Source organism: Anser brachyrhynchus, assembly GCF_964034855.1.
Source record: "Anser brachyrhynchus genome assembly, chromosome: 22".
NCBI lineage: Eukaryota > Metazoa > Chordata > Aves > Anseriformes > Anatidae > Anser > Anser brachyrhynchus.
The window spans coordinates 2,235,143-2,257,085 of NC_137715.1; the positions used below are offsets into that span (position 1 = coordinate 2,235,143).

A 21,943-nucleotide genomic window follows, 5' to 3' on the forward strand; every position below is an offset into this window, starting at 1 on the left:
GTTATTTTTGTCACTTTCCTTCAACTGCTTGCATGTCATTTGCATTGTTTAAAGTCAAAACAAAACCACCTCAACTCGCAGCCGCAGTACTTCTCTCATACATCACCAGTCATGCCAGAATCACAGCTTTGCATGTTATTTTGTCAATGTGCAAGAAGCAGAAGAGAAACCAGCTTACTCTTCTGAAATTGTATTGGCGCCGCAGTGCTGACAGCTGGAAAAACCATCAGTAAACTTAGCAGAAGTGACTCAGGACAAAAAGGATCCCGGGCTGGCTCTGGCCACGTAGCCACGCTAGCCCTGGGGATCCCGGCCACCGCGGTACCGCTCCGGAGCGCTGCGGCGCCTGCCCGGGCTCACCCTGGTTCCGTCAGCAGCCTCTGCCCAAACCTGGTTGCACGCCCCCTCAGCTTTTCAGGCATTTTGTACAAATTTGCTAATTTACTTTTTGCTTTTCCACCTTTTACCTTCACAAATTCCGTCCCGGCTAGTTCCTGAGCGCTCAGGTACAACCTTTGTCAAGGTCACACAGATCTCCTTGCTGTCGCGCTCCTTCAGCTGCCCTAAGACCTAGCGCTGAGAGCAGGAGAGGAAAGGGCCGAGACCAGGGCTTCCTCGGGCTGCTAAAGATGCCGTCGGCAGGTGAGCACTGCTGCCGCCTCCGATTTACGTCCCTGGAAAGCTGCGACGCTCCCAGGCTTCAAACAGAACACGAGGGGAGGACAGGAATTTCACATTGACATTTTTATTAACGCCAACTGTTTTATTTTTTTTTTTTTAAACAATAGCACAAAAATGTTTCAGGGAAGCAGTCTGACAGTTAGTCTGATGACCTTCTGAAATACAGTTAAGCCACACCAAATACGAATTCCTGTTAAAGAAAAAAAAATGGAGCTCAACCTTTGTATTAGAGGGTGTTGTGCCTGGTTAGTAGACCACGCTGCTTTGTGAAGTAAATGATGGCACACAGCTTAGACTTCATCATCACGCCAGTCATCACTAATTTAAGGCTTCTGAATCAAATTACCATCAACATCACAGAAAGGAACGAAAAGCTAGTGTTGCTACGGCCATGAGGAGATTGAACAAGCTGGATCTTTTAGACAAGTAACGGTGTCTTGAAGAGAAGAGCCCTGCCCTAACAGCAGCCAGGAGAACCAGTCACACAGTACTTATCTCCTCATTTGCATGCATTTTGAGGGTGCAATTTAGTAAGGAAAAAAAAATATTGCATGAATCGTTCTCTTATTTAATGTGGCTATGAAAGATGTTTCCTTACAACTCCATTATCTCTAAGAAGGACATCAGCGAGTGAAACCGAGGAGAAAACCGAAGAGCGACAGAACATTTTTCTTTTTGCTGAGAGGTAACACAAAAGGGAGGGAAACCTACTCCTTGGATTGGGGGGGACTGCGGGAACATCTCCCCAGAACCTCGCACAGAATGACGCGCAGACCCTCCGTCACGCCAGCCACCTGCCCTGCCGAGGGACCTGTTCCACACAACGCCCTCAGAGGCATTGCCCCGTTGCTGCCCCAGGCTCTCCACAAAATTCCACTGACCTAGAAACCGCTGGTTTCTTCTTTTTGGGGGGAGGGCTGGGGGAGGGTGTAAAAAACAGAACATCTGTCAATAAGGGTGTCAGGAGGGGGAGGGCGTTAAATATTTTAACCACTGACAAGGCTTGAGGAAGTTTCACAGTTTTGTTATGCTCTATTTTATTACTATCATATTTACAGATTTCTTTTTTTCTTTTTTCTCTTTTTGTTGAATTGCTGATAATTTTAATAGAATTTAATTCTGGAGTGTGAGCAGGAACCAGTTAACTACATTCATTGTCCAATCCCCATCCGTTTGAGAAAAAGACTCCGAATTCTTGGCATATGAATCAGCTGTTGGGTAGCTCCTCCCTCTCCCCGCGATGAGGCAGCAGGACTGCAGCAGTGGCATGCACAGATTCACACCATGGCTGGGGGGGCCTTGCGCTGCAGAAAATATTGGTGGATGTTCTCGGCGTCCCGCTTCAGCCAAGCTGCATTCAGCAGAATATTTTCACAGCACTGCTGGACAGTGCGTTCTGCCGATGGAGCTGGGTGGCTCTCAAAGAAGGCCTGTACAAAAAGCACACAACCGTCCATAAGGGTGTAAACAGCCACAGACAAGGTTATATTTTAAGTCCCCAGATTCCCTGGTTTGTACAGAAACAAACTACGCTTCTCTGTGCTCGTATCTGCTCCCACCAGCTTCATAGACTGAAAAATCTGCAGAGCGCTTGCTGAGTTTGCAAGACAATAATCCCAGGTACAGACCGGGAACAGCAAAATGCTTCCATCTCTCTGCTAGAGGAAAGCCACGGCAGCATTTCTACAAACCAGCCCAAACGCTGCCTCCTGTCTGTCCTGACCTCGCTGCCGGGGACAGCAAGCGGCACTTGAATGATGATTTCAGTCCCTCATTGGGAGGCAACAAATGAGCAGCAAATCAAGTGTGTATTTCTGGACACTTGGAAGAAGACACTAACTGAAGCCTCAGGCCATTTTGCAAAAGCATTTGTCTAGAGATCAGATTTCTCAGGACTGAAGGAGGCCTCTGTCCAAACTGCATTGTGACCTCCAGGCACCAGCAGCTCTCAGAGTTTTGCTGGATGTTCTCAGGTTTCTTCCTCCAGAATCAACAGCATCGATCACCTGCAAATAGCTCGGGCTGAAGAAAGTGCACCAGAGGCTTCTGTGACTCTGCACTGTGCAACTGGTTAAAGGGTGGAATAAGCTGGCACAGCAGGGAGTCATCCTTCATCTCCGCTTCAGCATACCTTCCCTGTGTCTAGCAGATCCCCTTACACTAACGTACGCCACAGGGTGACACGGAGACTCGGGCACAGTAAGCATTCCAGCAAAAAAAACCTAGGTATACCATGTCTCAGGAAGTTCTCTTGGAAACTAGTTATGATTTAGTTATGGAAAGTTGCTCTGGTAAATGTTTTGCGAAGTGTTTTTTAAGAACAAAATGAATTATAGTGCAAGGTTTCCCTGTAAAATCACTTGTGCTACTAAATCTTTTCTAAGGGAAGGGATCACTAGATGACAAAAGACAGACAAAGCTTGTGGCTCAGAATATCTTTGAAACATGAATTCTTCCTGAACATTTTCCTAATGGCAAAGTGATAATCAAGGGCCACATTTTTAAGTTTTCTCTTCCAAGAAGGAGCCCCTGTAAAACTGCAGGCAAAGAACAAATAAAACTCCCACACATCCTCAAAATGCTACCAAGACCAGTGCCTACGCTCCCAAGTCTGAGGGGATGCTCGAGTCCATGAGTGACATCACATCACCTTGGGCCACCAACTTCACGACAGGCTTTCTGCAGACACGTGAGTCTGTCTTGTGTCAAAGCCTTGCTCTTCATACACAGCACAAATGACGACAAAACTTGGAATTACAATATGGAATTTAGCTAATTTTTAACACGTTAATTCCTCTAAGAGCCACCGTGTGCTACTGCAGTCAGCACAACATGCGCCGTGTCAGTCTGAGGAGGAACAAAGTGGTGGTGTAAGCCTCGGCTTACTACAGAAGCAGTAACAACTATGGAATTTACCACAGTTATCTTTAAAGGCTATCTTTCAAGGAGTCTCAAAACCCATGCCACAAACTCTGCTGCATTTTATAAAAATTTAAATGAGTAAGACTAATGAAATATGAATCATTAAAAGTTGCATATTAGTCTGTGAAGATGCTAATTTAAGACATTTCAATAGAGTAACTCAAACGAAAGCAATACGATTCAGGGAGTACACAACAGTCAATAGAGTCAGAGGCAGAGCTTCTGTTCAGTTCAAAACCAAAAAGCACACGGAACTCATGGCTCTTCCATTAGGTGCTTACAGTCCAGAGCATGCCACATCTGTCACAGATGAAGTTAATGATCTATTTAAGTAAAATTCTTACCTTAACTTCTGCGGCCATTTTATCATTTGCAAATCCATCCACTGTTAGCTGAAGGAAAAAAAACAACCAAGGGTAGGCAGTTAACATTTCAGATATAACTTAGTTTTGGTCTGCTATACGAACAGGACTTTCCTCATAGCCACACATACCTTTATTAGTCGGGATATCAAGAATCCACCTTGGTATCGATTATAAAGTTCCTCCCAGTTGTCCCTTACAAATTTCCAAGCAGCTTTTCTCCCCTGCTTGCTGCCTCCAGCTACTCCACCAATAACAGATACTGTGTCCTGGGGACGTACCTCTTCCTGAAGGGGAGAATGGGGACAAATACTCAATATTGTTCCAACAAATACAGCATGTTGGCTTTATACATTTCTACATTGAAGATCCAGGATAGTGTTTTTTTTTCCCCACAAACTTTAAGATACAAATCAGACTTAATTGCTGAAACTATTCTTCCTTCTCTTCATTACATGAGTACAGTGTTCTATGTAAGGAAACAGGTTTTTCCAATAACTTACTGAAAGTGCAAAGGTGAGAACTTTTTGAATCAGTTCTGGTTGGGAGATGGCGCCAAGAACTCGCTCAATTCGGTTCTTCTCCTCCTGCATGTCTGCTTGCTTGTGAAGCTTCAAAGGCAGAGCGAACAATGTTAGCGCATGGTATTAAATGACTTCCTCTCACCTAGCACTACTGAAGTTGCTGTATACACTACAGCTTCCAGATTAGTCTTCAACCGTAGTACGTGGACAAATGGAAGATGTTCGTGAATAATCCTGCAGCTATCTACATTACAGACCTCATTACACATCCATCAGCAGAAAGTACCAATAGTAATAAACTGATCTTCACTGCCGTTTATATAAGGTCAAGTAGAACCGTGCCTCTGAGCAATGAAAAATAATCCTAAAATGAGATGCAACAATCCACTAGGTGGCAATTTCACGCTACACAAGGACCAAGGAAAACTGCAATCGAGTCCTAGCGTTCACATCATCTGTAAAACATCCAACTGGGCCTGTCTGCAGATAAACTACGTCTTAAGACGAACTTGTGGGGTAGAATATTTAGCTTTTCATTGCATAAGCTGGCAGTGTTAACAAAAGGGTGTGCACTCACCTTTAGCATGGTGTCTAAAGTAGTACTATCTCCATGCTTCAAAATTGTTACATATACCTAAGAGAGAGCATAAACAAGGGAAGTCCCTCACAAATCACGCTTTTAGAAATGCAAAGCAAAGCTGATAGAAGGGATGAAAGGGCTCTACAACAACTATCAGTTTCTACGTATTTAGGCTAGATTTCTGACAGGCGAACAGATCTGGAAGATACCTGCACCAACACCTTTCGTTTTAACACTGAATTTTAAAGACTCATCAACTGCTTGGCCTCCTCCTCAGTTGCAGCATAATTTGGGTAATTTCAACTACAGCAAAACAACAGAACAAGGAATCTTTGTACCATGCAATAGCTAGCAAGTACTTCATATATACCCAATCCATGTCCACCACAGCTGGACTTTGTGCTCAGTGAGGCCAAGTTGACACCTGTAGTGCTCTTCAAGGATCCCTGCACAATTTCCCACATTGCTTTTAAAACTGGAGGATGTAAGGTGGTCATAAACAAATGAAAATGAATAGAAGTCAGCTCAGGTTCAGCACTGCACTTGAACAGTCTCCCAGCCCCCAAAATCAACACCACCTAGAGACCACAGTTCTGCATCAGTAAATGTGCGCAAAACATGGGAATCAAAATTTATGATAACCTACAGGACTCCTCAGATCAGCTGAGAGAACTTGTTTTCCTTCCACATGGTCCTTAAATCGGCGTCTGGCTTCTTCTAATGTTGCCTTGTGCCCAGCTTTTCCTAGTTTGCCCAAGACCAGACCTCTGAGAAGGGCGTCAAGATGACCTAATGAGTAGCAGGATAAAATACAATTATTTGGAGACAATTCAGCAATTAAATTAATGAATGTAATTCTTTAATTCCATGTAGACTGATCAGGGCAGAGCTGTATAATAATCCTTCCACATGCTTGGGGATACCTAAAGAAACTAGGACTTTTCCCACTCTCATTGGTGCCAATGGAAGAATGCATTGATTTTCCTACGGCAAGAGGGTCAGGAGCAGAAAATTCTGGAGCAAATACAACAGGCTATGCCTGTAATCTGAGCTAGGCTGGTAGTAATAACCATTTGAGTCTACAACAGAACTAACTACGACAAGTAAGCATGCATGTATGTGGCTTCCCATCCCTATAGTCTGACAAGCAGAGAATTTTCACTCAATCAGTGACCAGGTAGGGAAAAGTTTCACTATTTTAGCTTGCACTTGAGAAAAAGAGGATTGTTTTGGGGTTTGGCTGTTTAAGTATAAAAATACCCCCAAATGCCTACTTCAGACCTTCCTCTTCCTTCCTTTTCTGCCCTTCCCAAAGTCTCGATGGCTTAGTTACACAGAAGCATTTCAAAACCACCATTGGATCTCACAGTGTAAGTTTTCCTACCCTCTCCAGGTTTGGGGTCCCATCCCAGTCTCTCCCCTATCGGTGAGAATACATCTTTCACGAACACCTGGATTTCCTCATAGAAGTCTGTGTGGGATAAGAGAGTTGAGAGAATCTCCAGGTTACAGCTGAGATCGCTCCACACGGTGTAATTGGGCTCATTGACAAAAGCTTCCATGACTTTTAGAACCTCTACAGTGCTAATGATTCCAGCTCGGGCCTGGGAGAGGAAAAGACACAGGTTAGTTTTACTTCCAAAGAGAATTAAGATGTTTAATAGCTCATTGCCTTATTTAACAGTCTTTTCTGTTCAGTTTGCACAGCCTGCACACCAATTCTCCTGTGAGGTTCTGCCAAGGTGAGCTGACACTGGTCAGAGTACCTTAGCTGTCTGCTCAGGGCACACCATGCTTCTCACACACAGGTAAGCACTTCACAAGGAGACAGCTATGTAATTATAAGCACATTTTGCAAACAGGAAGCAGACAGCAAGATTAAGTGACTTAACAAAACTGCAGCCAATGCTGGCAAGAGGTAACAAACCTACAGAGTTATTCTCAGCCAGATACTACACCCACCAAAATCTTATTTTAACTAAAAACTGTGAAGATTTAGAGGCTTCATTTTTGTTCTTCATGAAATCGAGAGTGTAAAACTGCAGAAATCATTTTTGTTTCTTGCTACTCGTGAAACAGCACAAGTAGTACTGCCTTTCCACCTCTGCCAGCAAAATGATTCAGAGCATCATGAAAACACTTCTGTGCTCAGTACAGTTGATGATACCTACAGCGAGCATCTCCAAGTTAGAGAGACAGGGTATCAAAAACACATTTTTAAAGCTTCCATATATATATTTGCTAACCAGCAAGAATAAGAAAGTGCAATTCGAAATACATAGTACAGTTGTTAATTGTTCAGAGCTAGTACCATCTGCTTTTGGGGTAATAACTTGCTTTTAAACAGTAGGAATCCCCAACAGCCACCTCCTCCAGCTTTAACAAGCCCTACTGGGTAAAACGCATGGTGCTGATAAAGTCTTGGATAAAGTCTTTGAGGGGGTAATTAAAATATCTTTATTTTATATCCTTATTATTATCCTTTATATCCTATATATTTATAAATATCCTTATTTTTAGGAGTTAAAAGAAAGCAAGTTCTCAAAATAATTAATTTTATAAGACTATAAAATAATACATCCCTACAGATAAAATGGGAGTTATAGACAGACTGCTTCCACAGGATTTAAGTCTTGTAATACAAGTTAGAACTTGTTGAGCTAATTAATAGTTAAATGTATGCGGTAATCCCAAAGGCGCTTTGCCTCCAGAAATGGAGACTGACAAGCACTGCTTTCTGCAGCTACTATAGCTCTCATTATTAGACAGAATAGCAAAGGTTGCTTACCAGAGAGAAAAGATCATTCTGCAGGCCAAGTCTGTCCACAGGGGGTAGGGAGAGGTCTTTGATCGCTGGTATTAAGTTCTCCAGCATGTCAGGGCTATACTGGGTACGGTAAAACCCTACTGTTCCAAGGTTTAACTGAAATGTACCAAAAGAGTAAAAAATTAGAAGTAAGGAACAAAAATGAAATGGTGTTTTGGTGTTTGTGTGTGTGTTTTGTTTGTTTTGTTTTTGTACCATGAGACGTTTCTCAAAGTACTGCAGTTCAGAGAAGTCAGTCAGTCATTTAAACCAAATTTTAAAATAAAGGGAGGGGTGGGGGTGGGGGGGAGGGCACGCTAAAATTTTAAATAAGGATTGCTCTCTAAGAGAGACAGAAGATGAGAGGGAGCTGTCATGAGGAAACAGAGGCTAGGAGCAAGGAGAGAAGAGAAACTTCTACGGGTAACCCCTAACTGAAGTAAGGGTAGTCATGTACTGGGAAGATAAAATGCAGGGGACTGCTGGTGCTAGAGTCTTAACTTTTGTAACCTCACTCTCAACTTGCTCAATTCAAGAAAATGGTTCTCTATCAAAGTTAAGAAAGGAGAACAAGTACCTCTGCCCTGCATAAAAGCAAGTCGTGGTCAGCAAGTTTGATGGATTACATGCTACCACCTGCTGGTATTTCAGTGTAGGCAGTCAAACATTTTGGTTGGTTGAACAACCGTACCAGACATAAACCAGAAACATTGCTGAGCTCATCAGGAAGTCACCCCCCTTTTTGCTGGTGCTACAATTTTGGTCAGTCCAATTGCCAGTCCTCAGGACAATGGCACTAACTAAAAACGTCAGGCTGACAACCCTTGCAGGCAGCAGTCCTACAAATTCACCTTGGACTGAGCCAAACTGTTGCCTTCTCAGGCAGCAGTAGCAATCTTCGGTCTTGTTTGGACAGGTGGGTTTCGGGGTTGTTCATTACATGTCCCTCTATCACCAGGGTGAAGCAGATAGATATGGTGATACAAGGGAATACACAGGTCTGACAGCTGCAATATTCCTGTTAGTTAAATGGAAAGGTTTGATTTAGAATGAAAAAGAAACTAACCCTTACTGTTATTTCATGGAGTCACCTCTCGGAGTACAGCTCCAGCTTAGAAACAATTATTCTTCAACCTCATTAGTTCATATGGCAATAATCCCAGTCAGCTGCTGTCTTTCAGTTTTTAAATTCTGTTTCTGACTGGTGTCTGCAACAGATCTCAACAGTGAATTTTTTCACTTGCAGATTTGTACTCGCCTGGTAATAGCCCATTGAAAACCTTCACACTTAATGAAAGATAAACAGGACTATTTTTGCTCAGGACGGACTTGAACTAAACTGTGGTTGCCATAGGATACTGAAAAAGCCACCACATTTCAAATCAAAAGTTGCCTCTACTTAACGGTGCTCTGTTTTTCTGGGCTTGCACTCCTAAAACGTTCCGGTTTACATCGTCTGGACTACTCTTGGAAGCAAAACTTCCAAGAGAGAAAGGACCACACTAAGCAAGCATTACAGAGAGCAGCCAATATCCAACAGCAACACAGAAAGGCCCTCCACAAGAAATACAAGATTGCAAGGAAAAAAAGAGAAGAGGAAATTGAAATGCAGGGGCACATTACAGTGACAATCCAGCTTATTGCTAGGAATATGTTCTCTTCCGTTGTGACAACTCACCTTCACCCACTGGTCTGGTTTAACATCTTTCAAAACCAAGGTCAGCTCTGGTTTGTCCATCAATATTTGCATTTTGGCACAGGTGGGGTCATCACTTGTACAAATACTTATGGGGACCATCCACATAGGAAAATCCTCCCCTAAAAGAGGAAACCAAAAAAACGAAAAGGCCTAAGGAAGAAAGGTATGCAAACACTGAGAAACCTGCCTGATGCTCAAACAAGTTTCAGCAGCAGTTTAAGTAAGTCTGCTTAAATTTAAATTAACAAAAACCTGAAGGAAAAGAGCAGTTCTAGACTCCAAAGCCAAAAATCTAAATCACCTTTGAAGCCAAACACTTTAATTTCCATAAGCAGAGGAGGTAGGCAGAATTTGTATCTTAAAAACAGAGCTGACTTCCATATGAGGCATTTTTATTTATTCACGACTATAAAACCAGCAGCTTACAGAGCTCCTCAGATAGCAGCATTGACCTTAAACTGGACATCAGTTTCAGGCATTCATCAAAAGCATCCAAACACTCCGCGCCTGCTCCTAGCACTCATCTTACCAGTATATGGTCCACTGGCACAGAATTTCTTCTGGACTAACTTCAACACTTTGTCCTCTTCTTGCTAAAAATAAAATATAATAATTAAAAAAAAAAAAAAGATTTCAAAAGAGTTGCAACTTATTTCAATATTCATGTAACAAAAGGAGAAAGGAATTACCAGCGCATCTAATCTCAGCTTCTGTATATCGCTCTTTATTTCTGTGCACTTTTAAACTTGGAGTAACTTTCATTCTCCTCCACAAATAGAAACTAACCACAAGAATTCATTCCAGTTTATTAATCACTGTTATTGTTAAAACATACATACCCCTAACCCTCCACTGATTTTTTTTTTTGTCAGACTTTTGTCTGACCTCAGTTTTTAGCCACTAATCCTCAGTCTGCAATCTTGTAGAGTAAGCATAATCAAACTGGAGTGAGAAGCAAACTGTGCTGCAAGGGGACCTAAGTCAAATATTCCCTTCCTCCCCCCTTTTCACACACAAAGAGCAAACGGGCGATGTCAGCAAACTCCCAGCACGTGATCCAGAGCGCTTGTGGATAAACTCCATTATCACTTTCCACTGGGTTCCTCAAGTGAGCTGCTCTCCCCTCCCTTTAGAAACAGCTCTGTCACTACACAGAGCAATTCACTGTGATGTCTCCTGGTCAAAGATTATTATTATTATTATTATTTGATTGGATACTACCGAATTTGATCTTAAACACAGCTAAACGCAAAATATTTGATCTGAAGTACTGAAAAACAGAGTTATTTATGGGGAATTGCTATACAATTTACCTGTTCAGCTTCCACATAAATGAGCGGAAATCCCATTTGTTTGGTCCATGTATTCATCACAGCAGCAATAGGTTTACCACTAGCTTTTTCCAGGCTTTCCCAGAGGTCCTCTGCAGAAGAAAAGTCTGACTGAGGTCCCCCAGAGCCCTGACGTGTCAGACATGACTACAGACACCACACAGGCACTGGAGGGTGGGAGGCTACGTTTTTACTCCAGTTTGCCCTTCGTGTTTTTGACTGCCTTTTTGTCAAATTGTAACTGACGATGGGCAAGAAAAAGGAAATCGTTTAAAACATTCACAGGTGAGGAGAGGGAGGAAGAAAACTCCATTACAACTACAAAATGTAATCAATACACACTGTATATTCAAAATGATAAACAGAAGCATCTTTTCCTCAGGTTGTTCACATACTATGCCAAAGAGCCAACTGAACAACATGGGCTGTTAAAGGCTGACAGAGCACGATGTTCCACCTCCGCATTTGTGACCGATGCACAAAAAAGGTCTAAGTAAAGAAAGCACTGTGAGATGTTAGATCAGACTTTGAACTGTTCAATCATACACGCAATCAATACTGCAAAAGGAAGCTTGCAAAAGGCTTACATGGCAAACCACCATACTCTACTTCTAAATTAAATTATCACACAGATATGCTTGTCAATGGTAAATGCAGGTCCTTCAGATTACCTCATCCACACACTCCTGAGATACAGAACCCCTACAGGATGCTGAATTCTGGCTGTGTAGGTGACACAGTGTATAAAAAACAAGCCAAATACTTCCTTGCATTTCAGTTATCTCAGTTGGAAAACCACCTTTGTAAGAATCCATCAATTTAGCAAGAAAAATTTTGTCTCCAGAAATCAGTTTTCTTAAGCATATAATAATCATCAGTTACCTGTAGCTGCATTCTTCTGCAGGAACTTTGTTAAATATAAATTCATTCCTTTCCGAAAGTCCTGGGAACACACAATTGAATAGGTAATGGCACCAGAATGTCGTCCCTACCTCCCTCCGCACTGCATTTATATTCAAGAATCAACCAAACAATCGTAGGATCAGTATGCACATCTAACTCCGACCTAAACTATGCTACTAGAAAGAGTACCTTAAAACATTTTTGTTAGCCAACTTTTAGTATTGAAATAGTGGGGAAAATACAGAAATAAAACTATCTTATTTCTCCTAGCTAAGTTCAAATACAGCCCAGAAACCACACTGGAGAAAATCCTTCAAAATATAAAATACATAAATTTAATAGTAGAAAGGTTTTTTTTTACTGTAAAAAGATTTGGCAACCTATGCTTAGGTTTTTGACAACAATCTTTTTACCTCATCACCGATGTAGTCATGTAGCATTCGGATTACAGACGCTCCCTTGCTGTAAGAAATAGCATCGAATATTTCATCCACTTCGGATGGATGGCCAACACTAACCTGCGGTAAATAGGGTAATTAACAGTGAGAAAATTTTAATTGCCACAAGATTTTGATTTTGCTTGTTTTATTGCTTAAGGAGCTGACTTTTCTCTTTGAAGAAAGCACACATATATCCATCCCCAAATTGCCTTAGTGGAATCTCTGCACCCACTTTGCCATTTCAAGTCAGTAGAGGAGGAACACTCCTGAAGAAGCCATCGTCAAACCCTCAAACCTCACTTTTGAAATACTAGTTCTAACAAAGGAAAAGCCACAAAGCGTAAATGCAACTTCAGATTTTCCTTTGCATTATGAATGACTGCACAGTTCTCTTTTCTCAAGAGAAAAAAAAACTCGCATCCGGCTGACAAGAAAAAAGGCGGATGACTAGAACAAAGAAAAAATCTTACTTCAATAGGATGGCTGTTGTCTAAGGCATCAAGCTCTTGAGCTCGTGTGTAATCAGCAGAAACAAATTGAGTCCAGATATCGTACTCTGGGAAGCAGTGATCTACACATAGGTACTCAATCCAGGAGGCAAATCCTTCATTCAGCCAGAGATGGGTCCACCATTCCTGGAAAGATGAGAAGGCAAAATAAAATAAAATTAACAACAAAATTCCAGGAACATCACTTAATCAACAAGAGGTTTGCAGAAAAGGTAAGCTGTTAACAGCCTAGTGTAGCACAAATCAGAAAAAGGTAATAGATGTAAACACGAATTCCTCCCTATAAAGAAGTCTGCAACCCAAGAACAGTGATTAGCAGAGTCTTCCCCTGTCTGAAGCTCTAGGAATTCTGCATGGAGAACTGCATCAGGTACAAGTGAAATTCCCAGACTAGACTAGAGGTCAGAGCAGAGCCACTGAGGGAACTGTCATGAATGACTGCTACGAATGTTATCTAGGTTAGGAAGCTGAGTCAGTGATATGCAAGGCCACGGTTCCACAAAGCAGCAGAACTGTGGGCAACACAACAGTGTCTTCTTCAAAATGAATAAGATCAGCTGCAGAAAACTATTTTTTATTTGTTGCTAATGAATGTACTTACATACAGTAGAAAACCTGGAGTCCAGAAGTGTTCCAGACTATGGAAACCTGAAATCTACTGAATAGCTAAAAGTGGTTTCACCCAGCCAAGGATGGGCTTCGTTTAAAATGTGAATGTTACATTGACATTTAATTTTTTCCCTTCATTTCTGATATGTAACTGAAGCAGAAGAGATAAGGAAACAAGCTATGGATAGCAAGGACGAAAACACCCTTTTCATAACCACACTTACCATCGTATAAACCTAAGCGTGCTGCTTAATTGAGAAGAGCGCGGCTATGACGATATGGACCCTTAAGTAAATAAACTAAACAGGACGTAGCATCAACCCAGTAAGCTGTTCTACAAAGCACTACTGCTTCTACGATGAACGAGACTTTTACCCCAGGGAGAGTGGAATTTCAGTAAGGAAAGCTGTTACTGGAACTCTACGCAGATAAGCCCAGCTTTATTTTAAGAGCGAAGACTACCTCATTTTCTTTTACATTTCTGACTGCATCCATTTCCTGGACAAGGTTCTAATACAAAGGTTGGTGCCAAAGGATTACTGCAACAGCAAAACAGATTCTCAAGCGATGTTTGGACATCTAAATCTTTTCACTCCCATTTTTCTCCCTCATCTCACTTGCAACCTAATTGCTCAAGAATCGACTTCTTCCCCTGAAAGTATTTTGATCTCATTTATATTTGCTACAGAAGAATTGGTACATTGTGCTGCCCTGTAAGACCTGGTACTGGCAAACTAAACCAGTGATGCTGAGGCTGGTGCAATCATCTCAGGTTATAAGAGGAGAAAGAGCTGACTTTCCAGAAACTTTGAAGTAACACTGAAATCTGTTTTCACTTTTCACGGCTACACCACAGAAGAGAAATTGCTCTGCATTGCTCTCACATGGAAGTTACCTGTGCTATCACAAACAAGAAGAACACAGCTGACTAGATTTTAAGAGGCACAGCACTGTGAAGAAGTTTGAGAACCTCTGCTGAGCGTTAATATTTATATTGGTGGTTTTCTTCCACCCACTCACACTTCATTTAAGCAGCCTGAAAGCCAGAACAATGCAGATCTGGGGCTCCAGAGGCGATGTTCTTTTTTTGCCAAACACGCTGGTTTCTAGCGACACAAGAAGCTTCCTAACCTGTGAAATATTTGGATTCAAGCATCTGTTTGTGGGGTTTGGGGATAAGGAGGGTCAGATCTAATTAACAGAGTAAGCTGACGCTATTTGTTAACAGCAGAAACTCTGACAGATACAGCTTTCAGTTTTTAGCACTAAATGGAGTTTATTTACAGATTTCAGTCTTGCTGCCTCAGATAATGCTTCTGTTCCCACTAAAATGACTTAAACATCAAACCATTCAGACAGCTGGCTTCCCATATACCTGAAACAATTCACGTAAGTTACTACTGAGCACCTTCTCAGCTAGTGGACTAGAGTGATTTGCAACGCTGAGCTGGCACAGATATGCCTTGGTATGAAAGCCTGATGAGTGAATCATTCCTACCTGAAAGGAAAACTGGATTATTGCCTCTGAGTAATCTGACTAGCCAAAATCATTTGCATGGAACACCGGCACAACTCTAACTAGAACAGTATTCAAACAACTGAACAACGTTTCACACAGAGAAAGTCTAAAAATACTTTTAAAGAACACAGCGGTGAAGAAGAGAGTGATAATAAAGCACTAGTTATAAATTTAAAAAAATAACATAACATGCCCAAGGTGTTATTAAGGGACACTTTAAATAGCACATGATATGAAGCACGTTTCAAAGAAAACTAGAAGAACTTGTAACTGTTAGGTACCATAGTCACAAGGTTTCCAAACCACTGATGAGCAAGTTCATGTCCTACAACCAGAGCAACCCACTGGCGAGATGAAGAACAGGAATTTTTGGGGTCAATGAGCAACGCAGTCTCCCTGTATTTAAAAGAGAGAGATAACTGAACAGAGTGGCTACATGCCTAGAGAAAAAAAAACACAATCACAAGTAGGTTAAATTACCTAAGCGAGCTAAAAAGTGATCAGTACAACTGGAAAAAACAAGAGCTATTTCAGTTTAGACACAAAATTGTTTTGTTAAATTCCATGGTTATTGGAATGCTTTGGAGCAATAGTTCCTCACGGCATGCAAGAAGACAAATGCAAAAACCCAAGCAGGAACAAGAAAGTTTACCCTTTATTTATGCAATAGCTCACCTACGTAATCTAGGAAGGGGGGATTTGGGGAGGAGAGGGCAAATCTCACCTTAACTGTAACTCCCTTTGCACTGCAAGCTGTATGCACAGCAAACCTCCTCTGCCTCCCGCAGCCCCAGAGGAACTCCAGCCCTTCCAAGTGCACGGCCGGCTGTGTTACACACGCCGCTGCAGGTGCACGGGATTCTCCACGCACAGCACACACACGCACGTGCTCCCTAGGTCAGGCACACGGCCTCGCGCTATCAACACCCCCGTCGCGGTCAGGACACGGTGGGTCAGCCAGAAAAAGGATTCTGGACCGCTGCGACTCAGAGGGGAAAAACGGGCACCTCAAAACAGACGTGGTGCCTGCGGATTATGCCGACCTCCTGTCCCCAAAGGGATAAAGCAAGCGTGCCAAGCCGAGTGCAAGGGGGGGAAAATTTAACAGCAAAATTAAGAAAGGGTTCCAAAAATTCTGCTCATTCAAGACAAATATTTTTTTTTCCCCACAGGGAATAAAGTATCAGGTTTCATCCAAATTGCAACAAGAAGCTGATTTTAAACCTAGGTTCAAATTTCCATTACAGTTTTTTTGAGGCCAAATCAACAGTTTAGCAGAAGAAATTAAAATGATTTCAGATTTAAGTCCAAAGCTTGCAAGTCCAATCTTGCACAAAATGAAAGAAAATCAGTCTAGCAATGAGCACAGATAATGTAAGAGTATCGAGCAAAGGTACAAAAACTTGATCAGATGAACATAAAAAACTGAAAAGGAAGGCAAGTTAGTATTTTTGATTTACATGATTATAATGTGGTTGCTAAATTTACCAACTTGCCTACAACATAAAGTAAGAAACCCTTCCAGCTGTGTCAGTAAGTACATAACTTTTATGGGGAAAAAAAGCAGCCAAGAAAATTCTCTTGTGGAACAGGCAGTGCTGCCAGACAGTTAAAAATCCTCACACCCTTGGACAGTAGTCATATAGCTAGCTCAATCTTGCCTTCCTAAGATTAGTATAATAATGCACGCTTATGCAGAAGTCAAAATTATCCAAACTGAAGCAAGATCTGGAGGTATTTACTCAGTCTTATTTGGGATGATAGCAGCTCCCTAAAACTAATCCAGTTACTTCCAAGAATTAGTGAACAAAGAGGGGGAAAGACAGTATTTTAACAGCATACCTATAAGTAACAAGGCCCCAGTTCTCCATGGCACCTTTATAAAATAAATACAAAGGTTTATTGATATTGATACACACCTCTTCCTAAATGTTTATAATTCAAATAAAATACAGTTCATCAATAAAGTGAGTTACTTTACCAGCAGCAAAATCTGCAATAGCTATGAGATCAATTTTAGGAAGAGGGTAAGGAACATTGAAGTAGTCCTTATAAAAAGGCAGAGTTTTAGCAGCAACCTGTAAGAGATAAGAGGGGAAACTTAGTAAATATTATGTGAACTTGGAACAATTGGTGTAACTTGAAAATTTCTTTACGGCTGAAAGTAGCCTAAGAAAACAGCAGACACAAGCTTTCCTCCAGAAGCTGAATTCCCAGCTTCCAGAGCACGGCGGTTTGGAAGACTCCCCTTCCCTTCTCCTCCCAGGCTGCAGCCAACCCGTCAGCACTTCTCCTTGTCTGCGGATGAAAGTCTACACTATTGAATCAAAACAACTCAAGTAAAATGCATACTTTTGTCATTAAAGACACGAGTTTGTCCACAAGTGAAATTTTGTTTAACATCGAGGCCAGTCTCCCTGAGCTATTAAAGTGAAAAACACCCCCACAAGCTTTGGGCACATTTACGTGACCGAGCAGAGGAGAGAGGTACGTCCAGCCTGTCGGAGGTCGCGACAGCAGTAACGAAATCACCCTGAGCACATTTACCTCCAATGCAAACTTTCCTTGTTCTGCTTTGCCAACGGGAGTGTAAACACGCACTAAGACGCCATCCAGGGACCTGGTCTCTACGAAGTCGTATTCGCCCACCACAAATGCCACCAGGTATGTCGACATTATAGGGGTGCGAGCAAACTTCACCTCCACCAGATTTTCATCATCCGGGTACGGCTTGCGGTCAATGACGTTCTTCAACACGAAAGAGAATCGGTTAGTCTCATGGCACTGAAACTGCATTATGCAACACATTCGACTAACTATTGCATCATTAAGAGTCACGCATTTAACATGAAAGATCTCTGATTATAAAATACAGACCATACCATAGGTCCCTGCCTAGCTACAAAAAGCCCCATCATATACGGGGGTGTGCTTTTATTATATATACATACATATATATATATATATATATATACACACACACACACACAGACACATTATATTCTATTACTGGAAAGGCAGCTGAACATGCAAGTTATCAGCTGCTGTTCTCCAACGCGGATATTACCCAATTCCAAATAAGGCACAAGACTTTTACTAAAATACCAAAAAAAAACCTGTAACCACATGGTCAGTGGGCAAAACTAGACTTTACAGGTAACTATGAAGGTTAGTGTTACTAGAACTTAAATACATATATATTTTTAAATCCACTTTAAAACTCACTTGCTCTTTTCCAGAAATATTTGTACCCTATTTAAAATAGCAGCCTGAAAATGCCCACTTGTATTTGTGACAGAAGTACTTTTACTTGCACATTTTACCCTAGTTCTGCTCAGAAATTCTCTAGGGCAGAAAACATGCTTATTTATCTCAAGTTATAGCAGCTATATAAACATGCAAAGGCTTTTTTTTTTTTCAGTCACTCTTAATCAAGCAGCACGTGGCCTGACATATGCTACGACTTTTTTTTAAAAAGAAACACACACCGCTGTGGTTTGCACGGTCTGTTTCGATTCTGTGTTAGCATCTGAAATAACAATATCTTTTTAAGAGTTATCTCAATTTAGAGCTGCTTAGTAATAGCTAGCAAGATAGACTATATTCCTAAGTCCCAAAACATATTATTACCTTTCAAACAGTCAGCTGCCTTTATTATAGCTTTATTTAAAATACAGTTTGCTTGTGCATTAAGAACTTACCATATTTGACAAAGCTACTCTGTCTTTAGGAACCACCAATGAAATATCAAATGTTGCCTTAATAGCAGGCTCATCCCAGCAAGGGAAAGCTCTGCGAGCATCAGTAGCCTGAAGAAAACAAGAACATTAACCAAATAAATCACGAGATACTGTTGCAGTAAGAACGCACAAAAATTCAGCATATTTTACAGGCAAGAAGTTGGATGTTTGATGGCTAGTCACTGGTGTAGAGTGTCCTCACTGATACCCCTTGACCCCTGCATTAGAGCGTTTTGTTACTGTGATAGCTTATTTCCTTTTTTTTATTATTATTTTTTATTTTTTTTAATGCTCTTTGCGCTCTGATGGAATTCTACAGTCTGAGTAAAATTTAGCAGAGTCATGACAGGAGCAAAGCTCAGTCATGTGAAAGCAGAGAGGGCACCCAGGCGTTCACAGACAGTGCACACAAGACCACCTATTTATATTCTATCACTATACTGCACCCAATAGATGTTCCATTTGTATTAGGTAAGTACTCTGAGTTTTTATGTAACCAGGCAGATGAAATTACAATATGGTATAAAATTCTGTCATTATGACCAGGGTTTACATAACGTTTGAGGCATTATCTGGCTCACATTTTTGGATGTCATTAAGATGCTGAGATTAAATCTGAATGTTCTATTAAAAATTAATATATTTCACAAAGGCAAGTTATAGAGAAGTGTTTGACCACTTCTAAATAAATAGATGCAATGTTTAAAAACATCTATTTTATATATACAACGCATCACACATCAGCGTGATCCCTGGCTGGGGAAGTTGCCAGACCCAGAATGTACTGACCTTCAAGACACAATGTAAAGGATACCTTTAGTGTTATCCATCCACACTCAGGGCAGGAAGCAAAAAATGGATTTTTGAAGTTTGCCCAGAGGGTAGAGCTAAAGCTAGGAAACGAGGCCTTTGCTGCTTTTAAGAACAAATCCTATACTAAGGATGACATTCTCTGAAAACAAAAATATAGCCCGTACCTCAAACTGAGTGACAGCAGCATAGCGTGTGTCTCCAGTAGGGGTAGTATATTTACTTCGGTAAAAACCTTTCATTTTATCATTCAGCTCCCCTACAAAGTCTATCTTTAGCGTTCCTGTCCCTGAAACAGAAACAGATGGGACATTGTTATTTGCACGTGCCAAACAGCGCATTTATTTGGTCTGGACCTGCAGGCCAGGCTGCTCAGCTGGCCCACTGCCCCTCTGCAGTAAGATGTTCCTTAACTCATCTCCACCCATGACTTTTTTGCCAGCCTCCCTCAAACCCTTCACCCTCCTTACGTAAAAATAAGCTGCAGCAGAGCTAAACATCACAATGCAGGCAAAGCCAGCCCTATCATGGTGTTTTGGCACTTGACGGTTAAATTCCTGTGAGGTTCCTGCAGTGCTCATTCTCATCCTCTACATACAACACAGCAACCAGGAGACACCTACTTTAAGCCACTTGAAAACTCTGATCCTGCAACTCTTACCTCCGAGTAAAGTTTGCAAAAAATATCGGATAGCTACTAAGTGGTAATAGCATCCTCTGAAATCTACTGCGAAGGCCAAAGTGGAGCACTGGCTGCCTTCAAGCTTCTAAGTCAATTAGTCTCAGGATTTATTCTGCCCTCGATGTCTCAGCGTAAAAGGGGAAACCTGATCTTGACCAGAAAGGCAGCATGCCAATATCACGCAGAATGAAACATTAACGTTTTATCACCCTAGAATCTTTACATTTGTATTTGAAAAGATTAACTAAAACTGCTTTATTCAAACTGAGGAGCTAAGTTTCAGTCCACAAACTCTGTAGAGCAAAAACCAGTACTTTCAAAAGATTTAGTGCATTCATGCCTAGGAACACACTGCGGTAATTCAGATTAGCTCTTTCTCAGTAAGAGGAGAACAGATCATCAGTATGTGACATAAATAGCTCGTGAGCCTAACGCCCAGGAGCAGGCAAATAGAGTCACTTCAGGTGTTAGAAGCAAGCGCCGCCACTAACGAAACAACCTCTTCAATTCCAGAGACCCACGGTCAAAGTGATTTTATCACCTCCATTTCCCATTAGTCTTAATGATTTTAATATCAAAGGAACCTTGCAGGAAAGATTTCCTATGTCAGGAGCTATCCTGCACTGCCCATTCTGGTGCTACCCATGCACTGAGTAGTCAAATATAAGCAAAGCGCTTCCTAGGCAGACAGAAGAACAGCAATTTTTTATGACACTTACTTGAAACACATTATTTGTACTAGAAAAGGGAAGCCCGACTTTAAAATCCTTTCAGAATGAACTTCAATCTACTTTTACAACCAATATTTAAGAGTGCCCCTCTTTCAGCCTCCTGCTGACTTACAGTGGGCAGAGCCCCGAGGGAGCACCGTGCTCCCAGCCAGTGACTGAAGGGAAGACAGAGCTACGGCCCCAGCTTCTCAGGGCCTTAAATACTCCTTAAATACGTGGTCAAAAGCCAAGAGCACCTGAATACCTCTTACCTTTCTGAAGGGTACTGGGAAAGGAGAGGGTAACCTTCTCATCCTCATTTTGATAGTTGAACCCTGTGGCGTGTACCTCTGAAAGAGAGAAACAGACTTTGTTTGAAATAACACCCAGGGGTGTTTTGGTAACTCCTGAGCGCTTAAAACGAACTGAATCAGCTGAACCCAACAACATGCTGCAGTTAGTGGCCAAATCAAAGGAGATTTTGAATAATCCAGAATGATAATTTCAAGCAGCCAAAGAAACGCCAGCCATTGCTGGAGTTGTACCTCATGTTACCTTGCTTCAGACAACTAAATTTAGCACATTTACTTCAGAGCACAAAGCCACAGCCTCAAACCACCACCTCCACGCTCTGTCCACCCCTGAGGCACGTACCGCCTTCACAGCGCTGCCTCCTACCTGGCAGAGGGACGCCTGCTGCTGCGTGAGTGCTGAAATCTGTGCTGCCCGATTGTCAGCTGGCGCTAAGAGCAGCGTCCTGCACGACACCAAGAAAGCTGCAAACAACCACTACAGCCCTGCGGCAGGATTCTCGCTAATTATTCTGAACAGGACACTCACGATTTAAGTAATTTGTGGGTCTCAGTTTGAAAAGCACACCAATAGCCACAGCAAGGTGTTTTCGTTTGGTTTTAACCACTAAGAAAAACTCAATGTTGGTTTTATTTAAAAATTGTCTTCAGAACCAAGGACCTACCTTGGAGCTTGTATACCATTCAGCAAGGGCATCCAAAATCAACTGAAATATTAAGCAGTACGGCATTTACACAGCATTTGGATCTATTTGTAGATGCAAACATCTGAACTATGAGGCCAAGCTGGGTAGCTGGGGGAGGG

At 41.7% G+C, this 21,943-nt stretch overlaps 1 protein-coding gene and 1 long non-coding RNA gene across 4 annotated transcripts in view; one reads left to right on the forward strand and one right to left on the reverse strand.

Annotated features, from left to right (window-relative positions):
* Positions 1 to 729: 729 nt before the first annotated feature.
* Positions 730 to 21,943, reverse strand: part of NPEPPS (aminopeptidase puromycin sensitive) — a 36,236-nt gene continuing 15,022 nt past the window's right edge. For 2 of the 3 annotated variants that reach the window (XM_080564755.1, XM_080564757.1), the window contains exons 3-23: positions 21,100 to 21,177; positions 19,603 to 19,724; positions 18,587 to 18,694; positions 17,433 to 17,633; positions 16,867 to 16,963; positions 16,728 to 16,761; positions 15,167 to 15,281; positions 12,719 to 12,883; positions 12,222 to 12,326; positions 11,788 to 11,848; positions 10,888 to 10,997; positions 10,104 to 10,167; positions 9,554 to 9,693; positions 7,858 to 7,992; positions 6,454 to 6,673; positions 5,716 to 5,858; positions 5,067 to 5,123; positions 4,469 to 4,576; positions 4,097 to 4,252; positions 3,948 to 3,995; positions 730 to 2,111 (exon numbers count right to left, since the gene is read on the reverse strand). In XM_080564755.1, coding sequence (XP_080420881.1) covers positions 1,959 to 2,111; positions 3,948 to 3,995; positions 4,097 to 4,252; positions 4,469 to 4,576; positions 5,067 to 5,123; positions 5,716 to 5,858; positions 6,454 to 6,673; positions 7,858 to 7,992; positions 9,554 to 9,693; positions 10,104 to 10,167; positions 10,888 to 10,997; positions 11,788 to 11,848; positions 12,222 to 12,326; positions 12,719 to 12,883; positions 15,167 to 15,281; positions 16,728 to 16,761; positions 16,867 to 16,963; positions 17,433 to 17,633; positions 18,587 to 18,694; positions 19,603 to 19,724; positions 21,100 to 21,177 — 2,420 coding nt within the window. In that variant the 3' untranslated portion in view covers positions 730 to 1,958. Of the gene's footprint in view, positions 2,112 to 3,947; positions 3,996 to 4,096; positions 4,253 to 4,468; positions 4,577 to 5,066; positions 5,124 to 5,715; positions 5,859 to 6,453; positions 6,674 to 7,857; positions 7,993 to 9,553; positions 9,694 to 10,103; positions 10,168 to 10,887; positions 10,998 to 11,787; positions 11,849 to 12,221; positions 12,327 to 12,718; positions 12,884 to 15,166; positions 15,305 to 16,727; positions 16,762 to 16,861; positions 16,964 to 17,432; positions 17,634 to 18,586; positions 18,695 to 19,602; positions 19,725 to 21,099; positions 21,178 to 21,943 lie in introns of all 3 variants that reach the window. The other variant, XM_080564756.1, reaches the window with a different exon arrangement.
* On the forward strand, positions 6,556 to 9,257 carry LOC308181439. The gene is made up of 3 exons (XR_013941462.1): positions 6,556 to 6,694; positions 6,768 to 6,877; positions 9,122 to 9,257. It is a non-coding gene; the product is annotated as an uncharacterized lncRNA (long non-coding RNA).